Genomic DNA, 22332 nt, shown 5'->3' on the forward strand with positions numbered 1-22332 from the left:
AGTCGTATATTGTTCCATACCTTAACTAGTATCAGACTTGTTCCCCTTACAATAAAAACAACAGGTAGCCAAAACGTTTTTCAACGTTACTGTTCAAACCCATCTTATTAAATTGGTCACGGACAGAAAATAAAAGTCAATTGCTATTGTAACGTTATCATAACGAGTCAAATGTAGTGTACTGTAACAAATCATAAATATTAAAAAAGAAGAAGATGTGGTATGATTGCCAATGAGATAACTCTCCACAAGAGTCCAAATTGCACATTAAATATCAACTGTAGGGCACCGTACAGCCTTCAACAATAAGCAAAGCCCATACCGCATAGTCAGCCATAAAATGCCCTGAAATGTGGAATGAAAACAATTCAAACGAGAAAACTAACAACCTTATTTACGTACAAAAAATGAACGAAAAACAAATACGTAAAACACCAACAAACGAAAACTACTGAATTACAGGCTCCTGACTTGGAACAGACACATACATACAAAATGTGGCGGGGTTAAACATGTTAGCGGGATCCCAACCTCCTCTTAACCTGGGACAGTGGTGTAACATTACAACATAACAAGCCTCTAAGTGTCGTGAAAAGATAAATACGTTCGAATATGAAATGCTTAGAGAATATTTTTAAAGGCATAACTTCATCTATGACTGTCTATCCTTGAGTGGTTGTAACGACTAATTGAAGAGACCCATGTATATCAAAGGAGACTGTATGTCATGATCGAATACATGTACCACATCTAATGTATATTTAAACGAATCAGATCAAAGTGTTTCAATACTTAAATCATCTACTATGAATCCGCTCGTTAAGTAATTTTACAAAAATTGTTGTAATACCTACATTTTAGTTCTTTGAATTTTGAATTTATTATTTGTGCAAAATGAAAATGCATTTGATGTTATATTTCATTTAATGATTTGTCTTTCGTTTGGTTTTTTTTTTGTGTTAAACCGTTGTTGTCTTTCCTGGTTCCTCTAAAATTGGTCTCCAGTCCATCACCGGTTGCAGTGAATTTGCAAATTTCTACAAAATAAAATATATTGGCGCTATACTGCAATAAATATAAAGTGACCCAAAACATTTTTTTTCAACTTGACAAACGTCATATGTCAAGTTTGTTAGTGTGACATTAATATGCATAAATCGGGAGAAAATTAAATATCACATACTCAATAAAATTGAGAAAGGAAATGGGGAATGTGTCAAAGCGACAACAACCCGACCATAGAGCAGACAACAGCCGAAGGCTACCAATGGGTCTTCAATGTAGCGAGAAACTCTCGCACCCGTAGGCGTCCTTCAGCTTGCCCCTTAAAAAATATGTATACTAGTACAGTGATAATGGACGTCATACTAAACTCCGAATTATACACAAGAAACTAAAATTAAAAATCATACAAGACTAACAAAGGCCAGAGGCTCCTGACTTGGGACAGGCGCAAAATTGCGACGGGGTTAAACATGTTTATGAGATCTCAACCCTCCCCCTATACCTCTAGCCAATGTAGAAAAGTAAACGCATAACAATACGCACATTAAAATTTAGTTCAAGAGAAGTCCGAGTCCGAGTCAAACACATATAAATAAATTATCATTTTTGAATCTTTCAACTTGAAAAAAAAAGAGAGAAGTTATCTTAATTATCGATAAATAGTGCATGCTAACTTCAATAACATAAGCAACACGACGGGTGCAACATTTAGATCAAGATCTGTTTACCCTTCCGGAGCACCTGAGATCACCACCAGTTTTTGGTGGAGTTCGTGTTGTTAGGCTTTAGTTTTCTATGATGTGTCTTCTATAGTATTATTTGTCTGCTAGTTTTTTTGTTTTTTTTAGCCATGGCGTCGTCTGTTTATTTTCTATCTATGAGTTTGACTGTCCCTCTGGTATCTTTCGTCCCTCTTTTTCTATGTAATATCACGACTAGTTTGTAAATCAAATTTAAAGTTAAGATTATTTTTTTGTTTTAAAAATTAATGAAAGTGGAATGTTGGAAATATTTCGTAAATAGCAGTCAAATTGGCCAAAATTAGTCAAAATAAGCTCAAAATATAGATAATGTATTATTCATCAATTGAATCCGTATTCAAGTGAACTTTAATGTAACGCCTAAGCCGGAGACAGATAACGCGTGAAATAGCCGTGGTCAGTTATTAAAAGTTAAAGCATGTAAACAATGGAAGTGAAACAAGGGAGGACCATTCCGTTGACTGATTCGATCAACCAAACAAAAAAGGTAAAAACGATGATTACTTTTTCAAATAATATAACAAATAAATAATTTTCACAGGCTCCTTGCAAACCATATGTAATCTTCTGTAAATGGAAATTGTTTTGAAAGGGATCAGTTGATATATTATATATAAAAAAAGTAAAATCACAATAATACGGAACTCCGAGGAAAATTCAAAACGAAAAGTCCCAAATCAAATGGAAAAATCAAAAGCTCCAACACATCAAACGAATGAACAACAACTGTCATATTACTGACTTGGTATGGGCATTTACTAATGTAGAAATTGGTGGATTGAACTGGGGTTACAGCTAGAAAAACCTTTCACTTGTATGACAGTCGCATAAAATTCCATTATATTGACAACGATGTGTGAACAAAACAAACAGACATGATGGGTAAAACTGTCAAAATAAGGGTACAGCAGTTGACATTGTGTTATTATCTTAATCACTATAAAACAAACACATATATAAACAAACATTTACCATACTGGAAATCACCAGCCGTTTGTAAAATCAATATTTAAAAATAATTTTTTGAACCGATTAGTTTCTTCATAAAATAGTTGTTCTTATACTCTGGGTTTTTTTGTGCATTACCTGCAAAATTGTTCCATTACCGCACCACAGTGTTTTGATGATGTATAAGGGAATTGGCACCACAGATACCATACCAATAAGCCAGCCAAATACAATAGCCCATGATGGATACTGGTATTTGTCAAAAGAAACTGGTTTCAATTGCAACATGTTAAACAAGAGCATCATCTGAAATGTAAATTGATCAAACACCGTATACTTGCATAAAAACGCAAACTTGCATTAAACCGTATACTTGCATAAAACCGTATACTTGCATAAAACCGTACACCGTATACTTGAATAAAACCATTTAAAATAAATTAAAAAAATGACCAAACGCTAGATAAAAAGTTTAAAAATCAAAATATAAGTCTACAAAAAAACACGACCAAAAACCAGGGTGAACTCATATGCTCTTGTCAGGATGGCAGGTCCTGTCTATATTTAATTTGTCGTTGAATTGCTGTGATATGGGCTTAGGCCTTAGGGTTCAATACATTTTCTGATTAGTCAACATTTGGATGAAATGATAGCTCTTATCAAATCACTTTCAACATATAGACTGATGTGCTACTGACTTATGAAGTCAAAGAAGCCTATATTCAGTATGTATATTCTTACAATGAACAATTATTGTGTCAAGACATTTTGTATTTGAAATATTGAAGTTGGGACTTAAGAATGACATCTGTTAAGTACAAAACTTGTGTTCTATTTTGTCATTCTGTGAGACTGGTCTTTGATTCATAACCTTAGATTGAGAAAGAGAAACATATCATACCAAGAGCAAAACTAAGGTTCCGAATCGATATTTATTGTGTGATCAATTGTATAAAAGACGAGCACATAGGTAATTGTTTAGACCAAAATATGTTAAAATTGTATTATGTTCTATTGCTATTCGTTTACCTCTCTAATTGATGATAAATTCACTCATTCCTGTATGAATTTGAATGTTATAATTGGAAAAAAGGAATTAACATAATTAAAGGGAAACAGAAGGCAGACCGGACTTCTCTCTTTTCATTAAGAACTTCTGTGATATTACTTTTCCATATATTTTTATGTTGAAGAGTATACATAAATAAACATCAGATTGATTATATATATTACATTTGACTCACCATCAGAAAACAAGGAGTCAACCATTTCCAGCAAAATTTCCACCAGCAAGACGGTGGATATCCTATCATCATCTGAATGTCTGTGTTAAATCTGTCTGTGCCTGAAATTAACAATAATTCTTAACATTTAACGCGCACTTGTTTAACTAGGTTTTCCTGAAATTATCAATACAATCGTAGTTTCCAATGATGTTCCCTATCTAAATAATTCAAAATTTGGTGACTATGTTGAACGAATCTATACCATCGAACTTAATATGAAGGACACAACAGACAGCGTCAAGTCTACCTCATATATTAACTAGCATCTAGAAAATGACAGGAATCAGTTGAAATCAAACTTCAAAAATAAAAGAGATGATTCCATCTTCCAAATTGTGAACTTCTATGAAGCAATATTCCAGGAGCGCCTACATACAGAATCTATATCTCTCAGCTGATACGATATTCCAGGGCTTGTTTTTCCCATCACATTTTCCTGGATAGAGGATTACTGCTCACAAGAAGGCTATTAAATCGAGAGTTCAAAATAGTGATGTCTTACAACCGCTTTCACAAGTTGGTTGACCTTTATTGAATATTCGTCTTAAAAATGATAACGGATATGTTTCTTATGTCGAAATTACAATCGTGTACCTTTTCACGAATGTGATTTACCGATTTAGACTTATCACCGCATTTATAATAACATAATCAACACAACGGGTGCACCATGTGGAGCAGGATCTGCTTAGCCTTCCGGACCACCTGAGATCACCTCCAAGTTTTGCTCAGTCATAAGTTTTTCTAAGTTTTTTTGTTTTTGTACCATTATTTGTCTATTGGGTTTTTTTTAGGCATGGAGTTGTCTGTTTTTGTTCGACATACGAGTTTGAACGTTCCTCTGGTATCTTTTGTTCCTGTTTTCCAACATTCATTTTGATGCAGCATTGAACGTTTTGAACCTATATTATTGTGTCTTTCTATTAGTGAAATTTGATATTTTATATAATCATGTCAGCATTTGTTCACCCATTCAGAAGAGATTTTGATACTTAACATTTACTGTATTAAATTAAAATACCCATACCATAAAATATGAGTAACATAATTATACAATAGCATACCATATATCCATCCAACTACTAAACACTCTAGAGTTGCCACTATCATTGGTGTAAATAGTCCACAGTACCAGTCAACGATTTGTAAGACATATATTCCTCCCTAAAAAGTCGAATCAAGTTTTAAGTCAAACTCAGGCTTATTTTTTCCTGTTCTTAAACGTCAATTTAAGCGATTAGCAGAATGTTCGTGTGTGTTTGTGAAGTTCGCATTGATTCAGTTATAATGCTGATAAAATACCTTGATGAGTTGTAGCTTTGAATCTTTATAAAATGCTACTTTTGCCATAACTTACAACTATTATTATTATTATCAACCGTATATTTGGCTTTTAACGTTTACTCGGGGCCTAGTTTTCATACAAAATATATGTGTGAGTATTTGACAGTTTGTGTGTCACACTTACCTCAGTTATAAATGGTAAACCTAAAACAAATCCAATGCAACAGAAACACACTGTCACCAGAGACTTTCTCCTCCTCAAAATATGTGGATATTCATCAATAATTGCATTTGTAATGGTTTCGAATGTACCAAACTACAATGATACCAAAAATAACTTTTTTTGTAAAAATGGTGTTTCGAAAAAAAATAAGCCTAGGATAGAGTTGCTACATCTTCATCAGTCAGTTTATATACCAAGATCTAGGAAGATCAGGTTATGGTAAATGTTGTTGCGTTCTTCAATTAATAAAAGCAATTCAGACGGATTTTCTTAATCTGGCCATAAATTGTGTTTCATTGTAATACATGTACAGGAACAAGACTGTTATCAAATGGGCGCCATTGATGCCCATCATAATGCCTATAACCTGACGATAAACTTTGAAATTCATTACGGTGTTGTACAAACACATTTACAAGAGCTTTCACATCTTGCAAAATAGAAACAAAAGGTTGATTTGTGACGTCCTTGATTAATTGTCCATTATATACCGATAAAATTACATTCATCGCTCATTTATTTGTGTCAACAGATTTTTTTTTTAAAAGAAATTCTTCCTAAAAAAATACCATAGTTTTCTTGATTACGAATTTGAAAATTTTGACAAATATGAAAATATTTCGAGTTGACCTACATATAGATATGTTTTACTGACCTGGGTATCAATTGCTATTGTCATCATCATTAGAAAAAATAAAATTGCCCACAATGGCGATATTGGTAACTTTGATACTGCCTCTGGATAAGCTACAAATGCAAGACCTGGACCTAAAAAAATTAAAATACTGTACAATTAGATAGAAAAAAAATGTAGCATGCATCCTATTCGAAAAAAATGGTTTGGGATTTTTCAATTTCAAATTCACACATATACCTTCTGTCAGTTTTGAAAAGGCTTTTATGAAATTTTATGAAAATTAATATTAATGCACACAAATAACGTAAAATGGTAGATATCAAAAATAATCATTGCCATTTTTTTATTCTTTTGTTTATAAATTTAAATAAAAATTAAAGCAGTTGGGGTATTCTGTTTCCACAATTACTTTAAAATATAGTAAATTATCATATTTAAAGTTATGAATATAAGATAAGACTTACAATGTAGCTGTTGTATGATTGTCATTGAGACAAAAATATATAAAATTATGTAACTTAATCTATAACAACCCCTTGCAAGTTCAAGACTTCGTGCCACATAAACATATGGCAGGATTAGCTTCAATCAGAGAATAAAACAAATCAATAAAAACTAAGTTAGAAAAATCAAAATTGGTGTTATAAGTGCGTTGAATACATATGAATACACGGACTTTTTCATATCTAACAAAATGCGTTCCTGTACCCAAAAATCATTCAGGGGTTTTATCTCTTTTCAGTTTAAAGTATACACTGAACACGAATATCTTGAAAAAAAAACAAAAAGTATGCAAGTCATAATGCACGCGTTCAGCGTACTATCATATTTCTGCTTGACCTCATAACCACATACAAGTTTGTATATACCTTGGGTAACTACATCGTCCACTGACATTCCTTTTTCATGAGCCATAAATCCAAGTATTGAAAATGTAACAAATCCGGCAAATATACTGGTTCCACTGTTTATAATGGGTACCATGATAGCATCCCTAAAACGAAAACGAGGAACATGACTACAGTTAATTGTCTTTTGTATGTCTATTTTTCTGGTTATTCATATTAAATTGTTTCCTGTTGATATCATAAGTTTAAGAACAAGACTTTTTAATCTTGTAACAGTATTTCTTCCATGAAATGCAGGTCACGAGATATTTATCCTGTTATTTATCCTATTACTGCCATTCTTCTTTAAAATAGTTGTCAAAATTCCTAATAAAAAAGGTCCTAGATGATATTTACCTTAAAATATTCAAATAAATATCTAGAACAATTTGAACTTTTGGCTGGTGCAAACACCGTTCAAGCGTATTACTTATATTTTTGGAATTGTCTCAAACGATAAAAACTTTTGACGGAATTATCAAATACTAAATCTTTGTTAAACATAAATGATGATACCTTTGAATATTATGGTGAAATTTGTTAAAGCTTGCAAATGTCAACAAGGCTCCCCAACCGGCTCCAGACGAGAAAAATATCTGAGTTGCTGCCTCGCCCCAAACCTGTGTGATACATCAAAAATACATTGTGCATATATATTATGACAAGAAACAATTTTAGATTTAATTAAAATTTATTTTGTTACCAAGATATTTTAATCTAGTTAAAATCCAATCAAAATGTACAAGAATGAAGGTCTACACTCGAAATACATGTTGCAACCACTCTCTAAATGAAGTCTTATTGGACGTGTCCATGGCAAGTTTCCTATCGCAGTCCAATCCATGGTATAATAGCAAGGCAATTTTTTTGTAACTTGCAGATTAATTGTTTAATACGGTGTGTTCTAATTTTGCCTTAGCTGTGAATTCCAGGTAAAAAATATAAAATATATACTAAGTCGAGATGAGGATTGAACTAAGGCGAAATGTGAATTTAGACAAAAATATTAAATACTAGTAAACAAATTAACCCTCTGTGTTTTACAGCAATTTAAACAACATGTACATGTTATTAGGGAATTATTCCTCTTGAATTATCATTTTTAAACAAAAGTGACCTTTTTATGATTTCAAAAGTTGTGAATTTAGAAAAATTTACAATAAAACTTTTGCCAGTAGGAAATTGCTTCTCTTGAAATATTGTGTGTTTCATATTTAATAAACGTTGTCATTATTTTTAAAACTTTATGCAGTAAGAACAAGAATGTGTCCCAAGTACACGGATGTCCCACTCGCACTATCATTTTTTCATGTTCAGTGGACCGTGAAATTGAGGTAAAAACTCTAATTCGGCATTAAAATTAGAAAGATCATATCATAAGGAACATGTATACTAAGTTTCAAGTTGATTGGACTTCAACTTCATCAGAAACTACCTTGACCAAACACTTTAATTTTATAATCCTTTAACGTTACGCATCACAAAAAGTTTAATAGAACAAAATAAAATACATGTCGTATTGAAACGTACCTTTGTAGAAAGTATTTCGTGCCATTTTGGAATTAAAAAGAACTTTATTCCTTCTGCAGCTCCTGGTAATGTAACTGCTCTTACAAGAAAGATGACCAGCACTATGTATGGGAAAGTAACAGTCACATACACTATCTATTAAATAAATAGGAGACAAAAAGTTTTATAGTTTGATAATACTATATGCATCAATGCATTGATGCACTAATTTTAAAATAGTGCACAGACGGTTATGAAATAGATGATTCCGGTAAAAATTGCTATGTTCTTTTACAATTAACACCTATTTAGCCCTTTTAGTTAAATTATTTAGAATGTATGTCCAATCGCGATTATTTTATTCACTCTGATTAATTGCGTAAAACCAGAACGGCAAATAACCACATAGCAAAAATATGAATGCACCCTATTTGTTTTCGGCGTCAATTTCAAAATTTAGTTTTTGCAACCAGAATTTTGGAAGTTGAACATTCTCGTTTTTTTTTCAAACTGTCATTTAATATGCAAAAAAAATAAAATTACAATATTTTATGAACATCCATGCGCACTATTCGCTTACGGAAAAAATATTTGATTTATGCAACTACATGAAAATCGTAAAATGATTTTTCTTAAAATCTGTAATGTAATATGCGAATAACCAGTCTGAGATAATCATACATTATGAATAAACATGCATGTATTTGTTTTCGACGTCAATTTAAAAATGAGTTATGCACTTTTAATAATTTTGAATGCCTATAATCTATAATGTAAAATGATAATTTCCAGAATATTATAAATAATATACATGCATCCTATTTGTTTTTGACGTCGATATTTTAAAATATCGTATTGAAAATCGTAATGTTTTGTTCAGTGTACGGATTCAATACCACGTGGGTAATCGGCTGTTTTCTGTAACCAAACATGTCGCGCGTGTGTCTCTGACGTGTAACATTTGAAATAATTTCCTGTACTATTTTGTGTGTGTGTCTTTATTTGTGAAGTTGGCCCATTATTATCTATTGTCAACCGAATCTGGACCCTCATAATAATCCTTACAGCTTCACGTATGATTTTGATTCTACAATACTAATGTCATTATGACAGGTCGTATGATGAATCTAATAATATTCATTTTCAGTACAGTTCTTCGTTTTTGGTTGCTGTCAAATAACCATGACAGACCGTATGATGAATCCAGAGATATTTATTTTCAGTCAACTCTATACTTCTGGTTGCTGTCTCGCTAACGATTTACCCAACATTACCTTTTCTATATATCCAAACTTAGTGCAGAATCTGCGAGTCCGTTTGGAGGTTAGGAACATTCCAAATTACAAAAAAATATGCTTAATTTCAATTATCTATTTCATTTCAAAAAGCATTTAAACTTTTGAAGGTAAACATTGATATAATCCGTGACCTCCAGGCGGACATACAGCTACAAAATACCTTTCCCGACGACTTTATTCCTTTACATAAACAAAGAAAGATGATAAGCCAAGCGATAGCCAGACATACAAGAAGTTCCAGTCTTATTCCTCCTATATCCTCTATCCCTACTGTAATTTGCAGTACATTGTATCTGCAAATATCATTTATTTAATTCTGGCTCAAAGCTCTCAACAAATATTAGTTTAAGCACAAAGATGACTCATTTTGCGAAAGATCCTTAATTTTTTTTATAATACGTCTTGAAAAATAACTTATATATGAAATTTCAGCTTTGTGAACGTTATAAGTTTTTACTTTTGATCAAAGAGAATTGTAATAATTTCTGAAAAACCCGAAATTATTAAAAAAAATATATCATTGAATAAGAATAATATAAATATAAATTTGAGAAAAGCTTTCATTTTCTTAATAAAACTGTACTGTTCAACCGCCAATTAACAGTATGTTCAAGCGAGTATGTTGATCTGATCAAACATTATTTTCTGAATCATCAAAGTGGTATATTAAAGGCTCATTACAATACAATATAAGTAGATGAGGAATCTATGTCTATACCTAGGATTATGCTTAGACTTACATTTTTATCGTCATATTCCGTAAGCTTTGCCCACGGACATAATCAATTAAATGTTGCATGATTTCGAACAGTTTGAATTGTAATACTAATGGTCTCGACAGTAAGTTGTCAGTCTAGAAATTTATTCCACTGTACAAAAGTTCATCTGGTATAAATTTTTTATCGCGATTAATTTTTAAAAGTGACCTCGGTGATCGAGTGGTCGAAAGAAGTCACTATCTTCGTGACTTCTATGGAGGGTTGTTTGGGTCATAATTCATTTTTACGAGAAAGCGAATAATGATAAAATTTGCATTAAACACCAAATATCAATAAATGATCATCATTAATCAGTTATTCTTTTTGATAAACTAGTATGTAGATTTGAGTACCTTTTCTCAAAGTAATTGGCAGTTTTTGATAATTTTTTTTTTTTTTGTAGTTTATATCTTCGTGAACAGATAAAGAATACAAACTTCGTGATAATGTCGAGAATAATTATACTGTACATACGTCAGTATCCCTCATCTCAGTACAATTATTTGAATCAAATACAGTCATTCCTAATCTTAACAGAACCTTAAATTTCTAGTTCTCAATATATTATAACAAATTCACTGATAGGTATAACACTTCTGATATTTTTCACTTACATGTTACGGAAGTTCGCTATTCAATTTCAAAATAATAAGCTTTCCATAACACAGGTATATATTGATAGAGGATTACCAAAGGAACCAAAAGAGCGTAAAATCAATTAAGGTCAATGTGCTTGTTCCCAAATTTTAACCATTGAAATTTTGGCGGGAAAATATTCTCTCTTAATTTTTCATAGCATTATCATAACAGGTTTAAGTTCTCAAAACTATAATAAATATAAAAGACTTTTACATATGGCTTATATTTATAAAGGTAAAAGATTTATAAAAAAAAAAAGAAAAATGGGGGTTAGCAGGCAATTTTTTGAAAGGCATTCACATGGTCAAAACCAGGGGATGCCGAAAATCTGACAAAAACTCTAAAACCTGACAAGCGATCTTCCTTACCGTTTATTTGCCAATGTTAGTTGGTGATTTTAAGAAAATGATCTGTGAATTTGGTACCTTGAATAATTTTATGGATTTTTATGATTGTCGATTCCAAGTTTGTCGATATTACAGCAGTAAATCAGAACTTATTTTCACAGTGCAATGATAACAGTTAATTTTGTGTAGACATCATTGTAAATATTGTCAAATAAATGGCATTTATTCCCTTATTGTCTCTTTGTGTGTAACTTTATCAATGTGTATGGACATAAACATTGGTAGACAGAAGGCAAACATAATTTATTTATAAAGTCAACATAATGATTGTTACGCGATTAATCGATAAATAACCTGTACACCAACATTTTTTCTCTATAGCCCAATATTCTCTCGACAATAGCTAGAAACGTATATTTTGTTTAGATTTTATACTACATTAAAAGTGTCTTTTAACTTGGATAACAGAGAAACTTGGTTTGATGGTTTGGAACACTGACAAATATGTAAAATTCAAATGACACAATATTTGATTTATTCATTAAACAAAGATGATAACTTCTATTAATGATACGGACATAGAGGGTGTTTGATTTATAATAATTGACAATTAACAATTGAAACATGTGAGTGTCGGCTTTTAAAAAAAAAGATCTGTTGATAACATGGAAGATTATTTATAATTTATGATGTTGCACCTCCAAAGGAGTTAATTAAAACAATGGAAACTTTATCATCATCCCGAGATTTTCACGAGAATATTGCACAGGTAAGCTCATTAGTTCGTAAAGATCTCATTTCTCTAAGAAACAATGTGTTTGATCAATGGTCAAACCAAGGAGCTAGATATGCCCCTGTGGATTATAAAAATCTCACTAATTAGAATTATACCGTCGATGTTGTATGTTTAGTCTATTAATTTGTTTTTTGTCAGTAGCCGGTCAACACTGAGGTAGTGAGTCCGAATCTTGCATGTGGCAGGTACATTCGACTCGAATCTTAATTGACGAGGATCGTCTGTTTTCATACAGAAGTTCGTTGGTTCTCTCCGGGCTTTCTCCATCAATAAAAAGAGACCTACTTGAAAAAGCTTACAATGCTGAAAGTGTTGTAAATAAAAGCAACAGTAGTATACCGCTGTTTAAAAGTCGTAAATCGATGGAAAAAAAACAAAATCGGGGTAACAAACTAAAACTGAGGGAAACGCATTAAATATAAGAGGAGAACAACGACACAACATTCAAATGTAACACACACAGAAACGGACTTAGTTATGTATGTGCCTGTCCCAAGTCAGGAGCCTGTAATTCTGTGGTTGCCGTTTGTTTATGTGTTACATATTTGTTTTTCGTTCATTTTTTTTACATAAATAAGGCCGTTAGTTTTCTCGTTTGAATTGTTTTACATTGTCTTATCGGGGCCTTTTATAGCTGACTATGCGGTATGGGCTTTGCTCATTGTTGAAGGCCGTGCGGTGATCTATAGTAGTTAATGTCTGTGTCATTTTTGTCTTTTGTGGATAGTTGTCTCATTGGCAATCATACCACATCTTCTTTTTTATATTAGCATTAGACAAAATCCGATGAGAATAACAAATGTAACATAAAAACCAAATACATGAATTTGGGATAGAGAAGTACACACTCAAATATAAAAGAAAAAATGGTTGGTTGAACCTGGTTTTGTGGCATGCCAAACCTCCCGCTTTAATGGCAATGTTAAATATGAGATTAAAATGACAACATAACATTACAAGACTACAACACAAATAAATAGGAGAACATTTTAGACAAAGACACACATGAATAATAGCTATTAAAAGGTACCCGGTTTAAAATTCAATACGCCAGAAGCGCGCCTCGTCCACACAAGACTTACCAGTGACGCCCATATATAAAAGTTCGAAAGTCAAAACAAGTACAATGTTGTACAGCATTGAGGATCAAAAGTTCAAACAGGTTGTGCCAAATACGGCTAGGGTTTTCTGCTTGTGATAAGAACATCCTTATTATTTAGAACAATTAATGCTATTGCAAGCAGTAAATTTTATCAAATGAATATAAAAGATATACATGATAAAACTGATGTATTAACTAAGTACAGAAAACAAAAACTAGATACTCTACATAAACCAACACAAAAAATAGACACACCCGACTTAGTTAAGACCTCAACGCAAAAAGTGAAAAAAATTGACGTCACATACGAAGTGGTGAAATGCACACAAAATGACGTCACATTTGAAATTCTAAAACAGCACACAAAAAATGACGTCACAGTTGAATGGGTAAAACTATTTAGACTCAAAAGTAAGATAGAATTAGGATTGATTTAAGATTATATTTGAACTAAGTACTGATATTACATTTAATAACAATGAACATTGCAATACTTATTAATAGCAAACTGAGGTAGCAATTAACTATATTATATAGCTATGTCCGGTTTGTATTGAATCTAGCTGCAAACGTAAATCATCATACAAATTACGTTGAACCAAATCAAATCTAGTAAATGAAGGCAGAAATTATTTTCTTTACCATAACATATGAATATAATAGAAAAGACATCAACACATTTGAAAATATCCGATGAGAAATACAAATACTACATCAAATTGAATACATGAATTTGGGATAGACAAGTACCGTAACACGTCTTATAGTAATGCGAATTCACACTCAGCAAAACAGTCACAATCGAGAATAAGTCACGTTCGGTAATTAACAGATTAGACGACGTAATGACAAACCACAATCTACCATGTGGTAAAAATGTCCTTAGCTAGTTTAGTCAAAGACACATCGTATGGATCAACCAATTGGTGATGGTGTCCATAAAATTTTCGGAATGTCAATTTTAATCTGTCCTCCTCATAACTTTGTTGGAGCAGTTTCTGCGTAAGGAGCACACTCCTGTATATGAAGTCCAAATAGTGTGAACAAGCACGAGAATAACGTATCAATTGAGATATGTAAATACAATACGAAAGGGCAGAGGGAATGTTATTACTGAGAAATGGGAAATTGATAATTAGGAAGTTAAAATCGTCATGTTTATCATAGATTTTCGTGTGAAGTCGTCCATCTGCGTCAATAATGAGGAACAGATCAAGGTCTGAAGCAGTCCTTCTAGTATCAGTAGTATCCTTAATTTCAAGTTCACTGGGATATATGAGATGTAAGTATTGGCTGATAAATAAAGGCAACAGTAGTATACCGCTGTTCAAAACTCATAAATCTATGGACATAAAACAAAATCGGGGCAACAAACTAAAACTGAGGGAAACGCATAAAATATTAGAGGAGAACAACGACACAACATTAAAATGTAACACACACAGCAACGGACTAAGCATTAGACAAAATACGATGAGAATAACAAATATAACATCAAAACCAAATACATGAATTTGGGATAGAAAAGTACCGTGACACGTCTTATAGTAATGTGAATTCATACTTAAATATAGGAGAAAACAAACGACACAACGGAAACACAACGTAAAAATGTTACACACAAAGAAACGAACTATGATATAACAATGACCATTTTCCTGACTTGGTACAGGACATAAAAAAATGGTGGGTTGAGCCTGGTTTTATGGCATGCCAAACCTCCCTCTTTTATGGCATGTGAAATATAACATTAAAGTGACAACACAACATTACAGGACTATAATATAAATAAATAGGAGAACATAATTGACACAAAAACACACGAATAATAGCTAACAAAAGGCAACACGTTTGAAATTTTTAATTCGCCAGAAGTGCATTTTGTCCACACAAGACTTACTAGTGACGCCCAGCTACAAAAGTTTGAAAACCGAAACAAATACAAATTTGAACAGCATAGAGGACCAAAAGTTCAAAAAAGTTGTGCCAAAAATGGCCAGGGTTTTCTGTTAGGTACCAGAACATCCCTATTATTTAGAATAATTTATACTTTTGCAAACAGTAAATTTTATAAAATGACTATACAAATTAAGATGAACATAATAAAACTAAAGTATTAGTTAATTAAAGGAAACAACCAAAATACATTACATAACCCGACAAAATGCAACATATCCGAATAAGTTTGAACCTCATCGTGGAGTGACGTCATATTAGAAATTGTAAAAAATTACGTCACATTTGAATTGAAATATGGGTTATTCAATTATAGAACATCATCAATATATCGGAAAGTAAAATTAACGAATTTCGCAAGAGTATAACAAAAATCGGCCAGTAAGGATGTACAATTAGTACCCATTGGAATACTGACTGTCTGTTGAAATGTAAATCCTCCAAACTCAACAAATATATTGTCGATCAAAAAGTGCAGCATTTTGATTATATCATCTTCAGTATATTTTCTGGAAGATTCAGTGTGATGCTTCACAAAATATGAATTATTGTAACTAAAAACAAGACATTTGTATCTACGATTCCCAAATACCAACCAATCAACCTATCTTATTTGATTGCTTAGTGAGCTTTATCGCAACAATATGTATAAATAGATGGGAATGAAAAGATATGTGATGTACAAATGTATACATAACTTAAGGATAACAAAAATATAAAACACCCAACAAATTACATCGTGTTAGAAAATGATCGCATTAACTGACCAAGCTGAAACTATTTTTAGAGATGCTTTCCTAATGAATGTAATTTCAAGGTTTGGTTGGCTTGTTTGCTTTGTTTGTATTAAAGTTTGCTCAAGCATTCACTAGCATTATACAAGTTGAAGCCCAACCTACATGTATCAGGTGATAGCAATTGTAAAACTTAATTACAATAATTGAGCAAACACTAAAACAAACAAAGCAAATAAGCCAACCAAACCTTCAAACTACATGCATTAGGAAAATAGCTTTTAAACTTCTCCTGAGAAATCACGTCCTACACTTACATTTTTGTTACTAATATATCGGTTGCTGTACTTCATAGTAGATTTCATACAGCAATGTCATAAACCCTATTCATTACATCATGGATAGTTCCTACATAGCCGAAATATTGAAGTTGGTAAAATAATTGGTCAAATACTTTTGGTGTAATTTATAAGTAATACAGCCGATTTCAATGAGTGTGTAGCTAAAAGTAATAGATAGTTTAGTTTAGTTAGCTTGTTTGCTAGCTGAACCGTGAAGTCATTGTTAGGTATAGTATACTACCATCCTTTTGATGTAACCTAGTCCTACGGACAGATAGACTGGTTATCTGTCGGATTAGTCTACTCTTAAAGGAGGATAGTTTACCTAACCTAACAATGACTTTAAGGTTCAGCTAGCTAACAAGCTAACCTAAGATATTACCTTTGCTTACACACTTATTGAAATCGGCTGTTAATAATTATTTGACACAATTTGTGTTGTATAAGCTAGAACTTCTACACACAAGTTCAAACAAAATCTTTGGTATACATACAAATTGTGAATGAGTCGGTCGAGTCGATAGTGAAGAGTCGAGATTCACAACAATGGATCCAGCATCTGGGAAAATAGCATTTATTACTTATAATTCTAACCAATTTACGTCAATTAATTCCTTCGAATTAAAATTTATTTACTATGATAAAGGCATCATCACAGACGATGTTTTATTTTTTCGAAAACGGAAATGGATATTGTTTAAATATATATAATCCATTAAAGTGAGGTATACAATATCAAACGATATACTTACTTCCAAAATTCTTCACTGGCAGTCATTTTGTCTTCATTAAGAGGGAATATACGACTATTATACTTAGATCCATTGACGGCTGACGTATTCTGCATTATAATTAGATTTGATCCATTATCTGCGGAACTATTATGACAGAGCTTTGTATTCCATTCATTCTTGCAATGGCTCCATGGCAGAATCGGTGTCATTGATTTGTACAGAAAATACAATATCCATGTCAGAAATATGTTGATGTAAACACAAAATATTCCAGAAACTATTAAAGCTCCATAACCAACTCCTAAAAGAAAGAATTAATTCAAAAAGATAATCTTTAAATTCTGATTTTGAAGAAAAAAACGTCGACAAATCAGTGTTAACAAGAATGTGTCCAAAGTACACGGATTCCCCACTCGCACTATCCTTTTCCATGTTCAATGGACCATGAAATTGGTAATAATCTAATTTGGCATTAAAATTAGAAAGATTATACTATAGGGAACATATGTACTAAGTTTCAAGTTAATTGCACTTCAATTTCATTTCTATGTTTAGTGGACTGTGAAACTGGGGTCAAAAGTTTAATTTGGATTTAAAATTAGAAAGATCATATCATAAGCAACAAATATACTTCAAAGTTTCAAGTTGATTGGACTTCAGCTTAATCAAAAACTACCTTGACCAAAAACTTTATTCTGAACGGACGCACAGTCGAACGGACGAACGGACGAACGGAGCCACATACCAGAAAACATAATGCCCCTCTACTATTGTAAGAGGAGCATAATAAAAATTCTTTCGAATGTGTAAACATGCATTTATTACGTTTCCTATATATAAGAAACCACCATTACACAAATGACCTTTTTCCTTAATATCAATTAAAAGAAATGACTCTGTAAATGTTGTGAATCACTGAATGAGACTTGTCGCCTTGTTTGAGTAACAAGACGGGTACCGCATATTGAACAGGATATGCTTACCCTTTCGGAGAACCTGAAATCACTACCCGTTGCTCAGTCTTTATACCTCTATTTAAGTGTTTTGTGTAAAGATGTTTGTCTTTATCTTTTTAAATGTCATGAAGTTGTCAGTTTATTAATGTTTTCGACTTGTGAGTGTGTAAATAAAAAAGATGTGGTATGATTGCCAATGAGACATCTTTTCGCAAGAGACCAAAATGACACAGAAATTAACAACTATAAGCTACCGTACGGCCTTCAACAATGAGCAAATTTATATGCCCGTTTGATAATTTTCGCCCCTCTTTTGTTGTCTAATTAGTCCTGCCAAACATATATGAATGTCAAATTGTGATATCTATCCACTTACATTTTATCGACGGATCATCAAAGGTTATGCTTCTATTAAAAAGGTGTTGCTGCTGTTAAAAGAGTGTTACTACTTTTAAATATGTGTTGCTCCTGTTAAATATGTGTTGCTTCTGTTAAACATGTGATGCTCCTGTTAAATATGTGTTGCTTCTGTTAAACATGTGTTGCTCCTGTTAAAAAAATATGTGTTTCTCCTGTTAAAAAGGTGTTGCTCCTGCTAAATATGTGTTGCTCCTGTTAATTATGTCTTGTTCCTGTTAAATATGTGTTGCTCCTGTTAAATTTGTGTTGCTCCTGTTAAATATGTGTAGCTCCTGTTAAATATGTGTTAATCCTGTGAAAAAAAATAGGTGTTTCTCCTGTTAAAAAGGTGTTTCTCCTGTTAAAAAGGTGTTGCTCCTGTTAAAAAGGTGTTGCTAAAAGGTATTTCTCCTGTTAAAAAGGTGTTGCTCCTGTTAAAAAGGTGTTGCTCCTGTTAAATATGTGTTGTTCCTGTAAATTAGCTCTTGTGAATTATGTCTTGATCCTGTTAAATATGTGTTGCTCCTGTTAATTATGTCTTGATCCTGTTAAATATGTGTTGCTCCTGTTAATTATGTCTTGATCCTGTTAAATATGTGTTGCTCTTGTTAATTATGTGTTGCTCCTGTTAAATATGTGTTACTTCTTTTAAATATATGTTTCGCTTGTTATGTAAGTGTTAACCGCTGCTCCTTTTAAATAGACATTGCTTTTCTTAAATGTTTCACATACCTTTCAGAAGTGGACATATCTTCCAAACGGTTAAAACACTGCTGCTTGAAAATTGAGATATCCCGTACTCTAAGTAATATATTGGCACAGCACCAATGACCATAAATACAAGATATGGAATTAGAAACGCTCCTGTAAAACGACATTGGAAATTTGTAAACACGAAAGAAATTGTAAAGTTAATTAAAAACAAATAGTGAAAAAAATACTCAAGAGTTGAATCATTTTGTTGGAAACCATGCGACTACATTATTAGTATTCACATAATTTAAAATACTGAAACGAAAATAAAGAATCAGTGCAGATACAATTCCATATAAAATCTATGATCCAGATTTTCAATCTTAGTGTTATTTGTCTTTTATATATTGCATCTGCATTTCCGATGGCCGGTAATATGGTTTGTTTCAATAATAATGAAAGAAATGTTAGATAATCTGCACGTACATTCTAATTGATAAACTTTTGAAATAATTTTTTTCAATTCAAGTTATGAATCCAGCAACACACATACATTATAATGTTCAGTGAAATGTTTTACAATAGTTATCAAGGGTTGAGTACGCCAGATACGCGTTTCGTCTACGTAAGACTCATCAGTGACGCCCATATCAAAACAGTTATAAAAGTGCGAAGTTGAAGAGCATTGAGGATCCAAAATTCAAAAAAAAATGTCCCAAATACGGCTAAGGTAATCTATGCCTGGGATAAGAAAATCCTTAGTTTTTCGAAAAATTAAAAGTTTTGTTAGGAAATTTATAAAAATAATGACCACATAATTGATATTCATGTAAACATCGAAGTGCTAACTACTGGACTGGTGATAATCTCGTTATATCGACAATTTATACACGTAATGTTCCACGCTAATTTAAATTTTTACAGTATCCGTTGGATATTTTGAACATTATCCGCTTATGCATTTTATGGTTGAATCGTTATTTGACATAGAGATCTATAAATAGACACCTATTACCTTGCTGCGGCTATTTATACACTCATCCATATATAAAATATATTAAGCCTGAGCGAATGATGCATATACATTGTAGTATATTTTTTTATTCTTTCATGACATCTCAGACTATAAAAGTGTCTTTCGATCTACATTCATTAAAATTTAAATTTGATGTTTTTTATAATTGTAATTAGTTAATGAGATTAAAATGAAGATCTGTAATTTTGATATAATAAGATTAAAGTAAATCCAAAAAATGCCAAGCCCCGAGGAAAATTCAAAACGGAACGTCCTTAAACAAAATTGAGTGGCAAAACCAAAAGCCCAAACACATCATATTCCTGACATTGTACAGGCATTTTCTTTTAAAGAAAATGCTTGAATAAAATCTGGTGTAAAACGAGTTACGATAGATTGATTTTTTTTTATCAAATTGAGTATTGGTCAGACAAATTAAAATTCACGTACCTCCTCCGTTTTTATAACATAGATATGGAAACCTGCATATGTTACCAATACCAACCGCATAACCAACTGATGACAGGATAAAATCGAGTTGTCCTGACCAATGTTCCCGCTCTTTCTTCTCTTCCGAGGTTTCACTTGAGTTTATAGTGTCTTCAATTTTCTGAATGAAAGCATAGAGTTTATTAAGAATAATTGGACAATATAAAACAGTCAGTCAATTAAAAATTGTTTTTAATTTCACATGCTCGGCAAAGCTCTAAATTTATTACACTTTTGTTTCGTATAGTCTGGAAATAGACTCATAAACATGGGAGCCATACTGTTAAAAGCATGTGGTAAAAAAATGTATCTTAACCATATGACATGGGGTTGTCAACTGAACAAAAGGTTTTTGACCTTGATCTTTGACTTAGGAAGTTGTACATACAGTATAACACACCCTCCTTAATGTTGGTTAATAATACATGTCCAATATAAACTTTAAAATCATAACGGGTTTTAAATCATAACGGGGGAGGGGTCTCTAGATAAAGAGCAGACACGATCTTTAATATAGGACATAGGGTTGTCGACTGATCGAAACTTAAGTTTTTGACCTTGACCTTTGACGTAGAATTGTTTATAAATTATGACACACCCTCTTGTGTTGGTTAAAATACATGTCTAGTATATTGTTTATAAATTATGACACACCCTCTTGTGTTGGTTAAAATACATGTCTAGTATAATGTATGTAATCATAAAGTTTCTCTAGATATAGACCGGATTCAATTTGTTACGGACGGACGGACGGAAATACTAATAAATAAACTGATCATAGATACCAGGACTAAATTTAGTATATACGCCAGACGCGCGTTGCGTCTACAAAAGACTCATCAGTGACGCTCGAATATAAAAAAGTTAAAAAGGCCAAATAAAGTAGAAAGTTGAAGAGCATTGAGGACCAAAATTCCTAAAAGTTTTGCCAAATACAGCTAAGGTAACTGTAGGGTGACACGCGGGGCCTTAATGATATGTTCAAATTTTATGCAGTATTACTTTTTATTTGTCATTTGATATACTGAATGGAAATTAGGATCGACCAAGATAGAAAGCAAAAAATTTAATATCGATTTGCATACAGTTAATTAATTTTACTTACCTGTAATGAGAGCCTTCTGTTTTCTATTTCCATATTTTTATGTCTACAATAAATAAAATCCGTTTAAATGAAATAAGTCGAAAACTGAAGTGATCTGATCAGAAAGCTTTTTATTTTCTACTGTTTCTCAAAACAATATATGCATGTGTTTCTCTACCCTTCAGCCTCTGGAATGAGTCTAGACTGTCTGCAATGCATTATAGACATATTTATGTATTACGTTGTCAAAAATGATACGTAAAAATAACTTCTGTCATTTATGTTTTAAAATCTGACACTGTTTTGACTTGCATATGTTGCACCTGCTAATATTATATTAAGCTATTGAGAGTCACACTATCAGTTTTATCTGGAGTTTGACATACATGCTATACATGCTCAACAAAGTGTTCCTAAATGATTAAAGTAGAGCTTTAACTTTATTCTCGTC

The 22332-nt window shown here is 32.2% G+C and overlaps 1 protein-coding gene across 1 annotated transcript; it reads right to left on the reverse strand.

Annotated features, from left to right (window-relative positions):
* Positions 1-905: 905 nt before the first annotated feature.
* LOC143085289 (sodium- and chloride-dependent glycine transporter 2-like) lies at positions 906-22140 on the reverse strand. The gene is made up of 14 exons (XM_076261555.1): positions 21903-22140; positions 20759-20918; positions 19333-19464; positions 17264-17546; positions 9999-10131; positions 8562-8696; positions 7548-7651; positions 7014-7138; positions 6163-6275; positions 5469-5600; positions 5065-5164; positions 3959-4059; positions 2853-3020; positions 906-1037 (listed from the first exon to the last, which is right to left on the reverse strand). The coding sequence occupies exons 1-14, from the start codon at positions 21933-21935 to the stop codon at positions 960-962; spliced, it is 1797 nt and encodes a 598-aa protein (XP_076117670.1). The 5' UTR covers positions 21936-22140; the 3' UTR covers positions 906-959.
* Between the last annotated feature and the right edge of the window lie 192 nt (positions 22141-22332).

The sequence above is a fragment of the Mytilus galloprovincialis genome, chromosome 8 (assembly GCF_965363235.1).
Source record: "Mytilus galloprovincialis chromosome 8, xbMytGall1.hap1.1, whole genome shotgun sequence".
NCBI classification, from domain to species: Eukaryota; Metazoa; Mollusca; class Bivalvia; order Mytilida; family Mytilidae; genus Mytilus; species Mytilus galloprovincialis.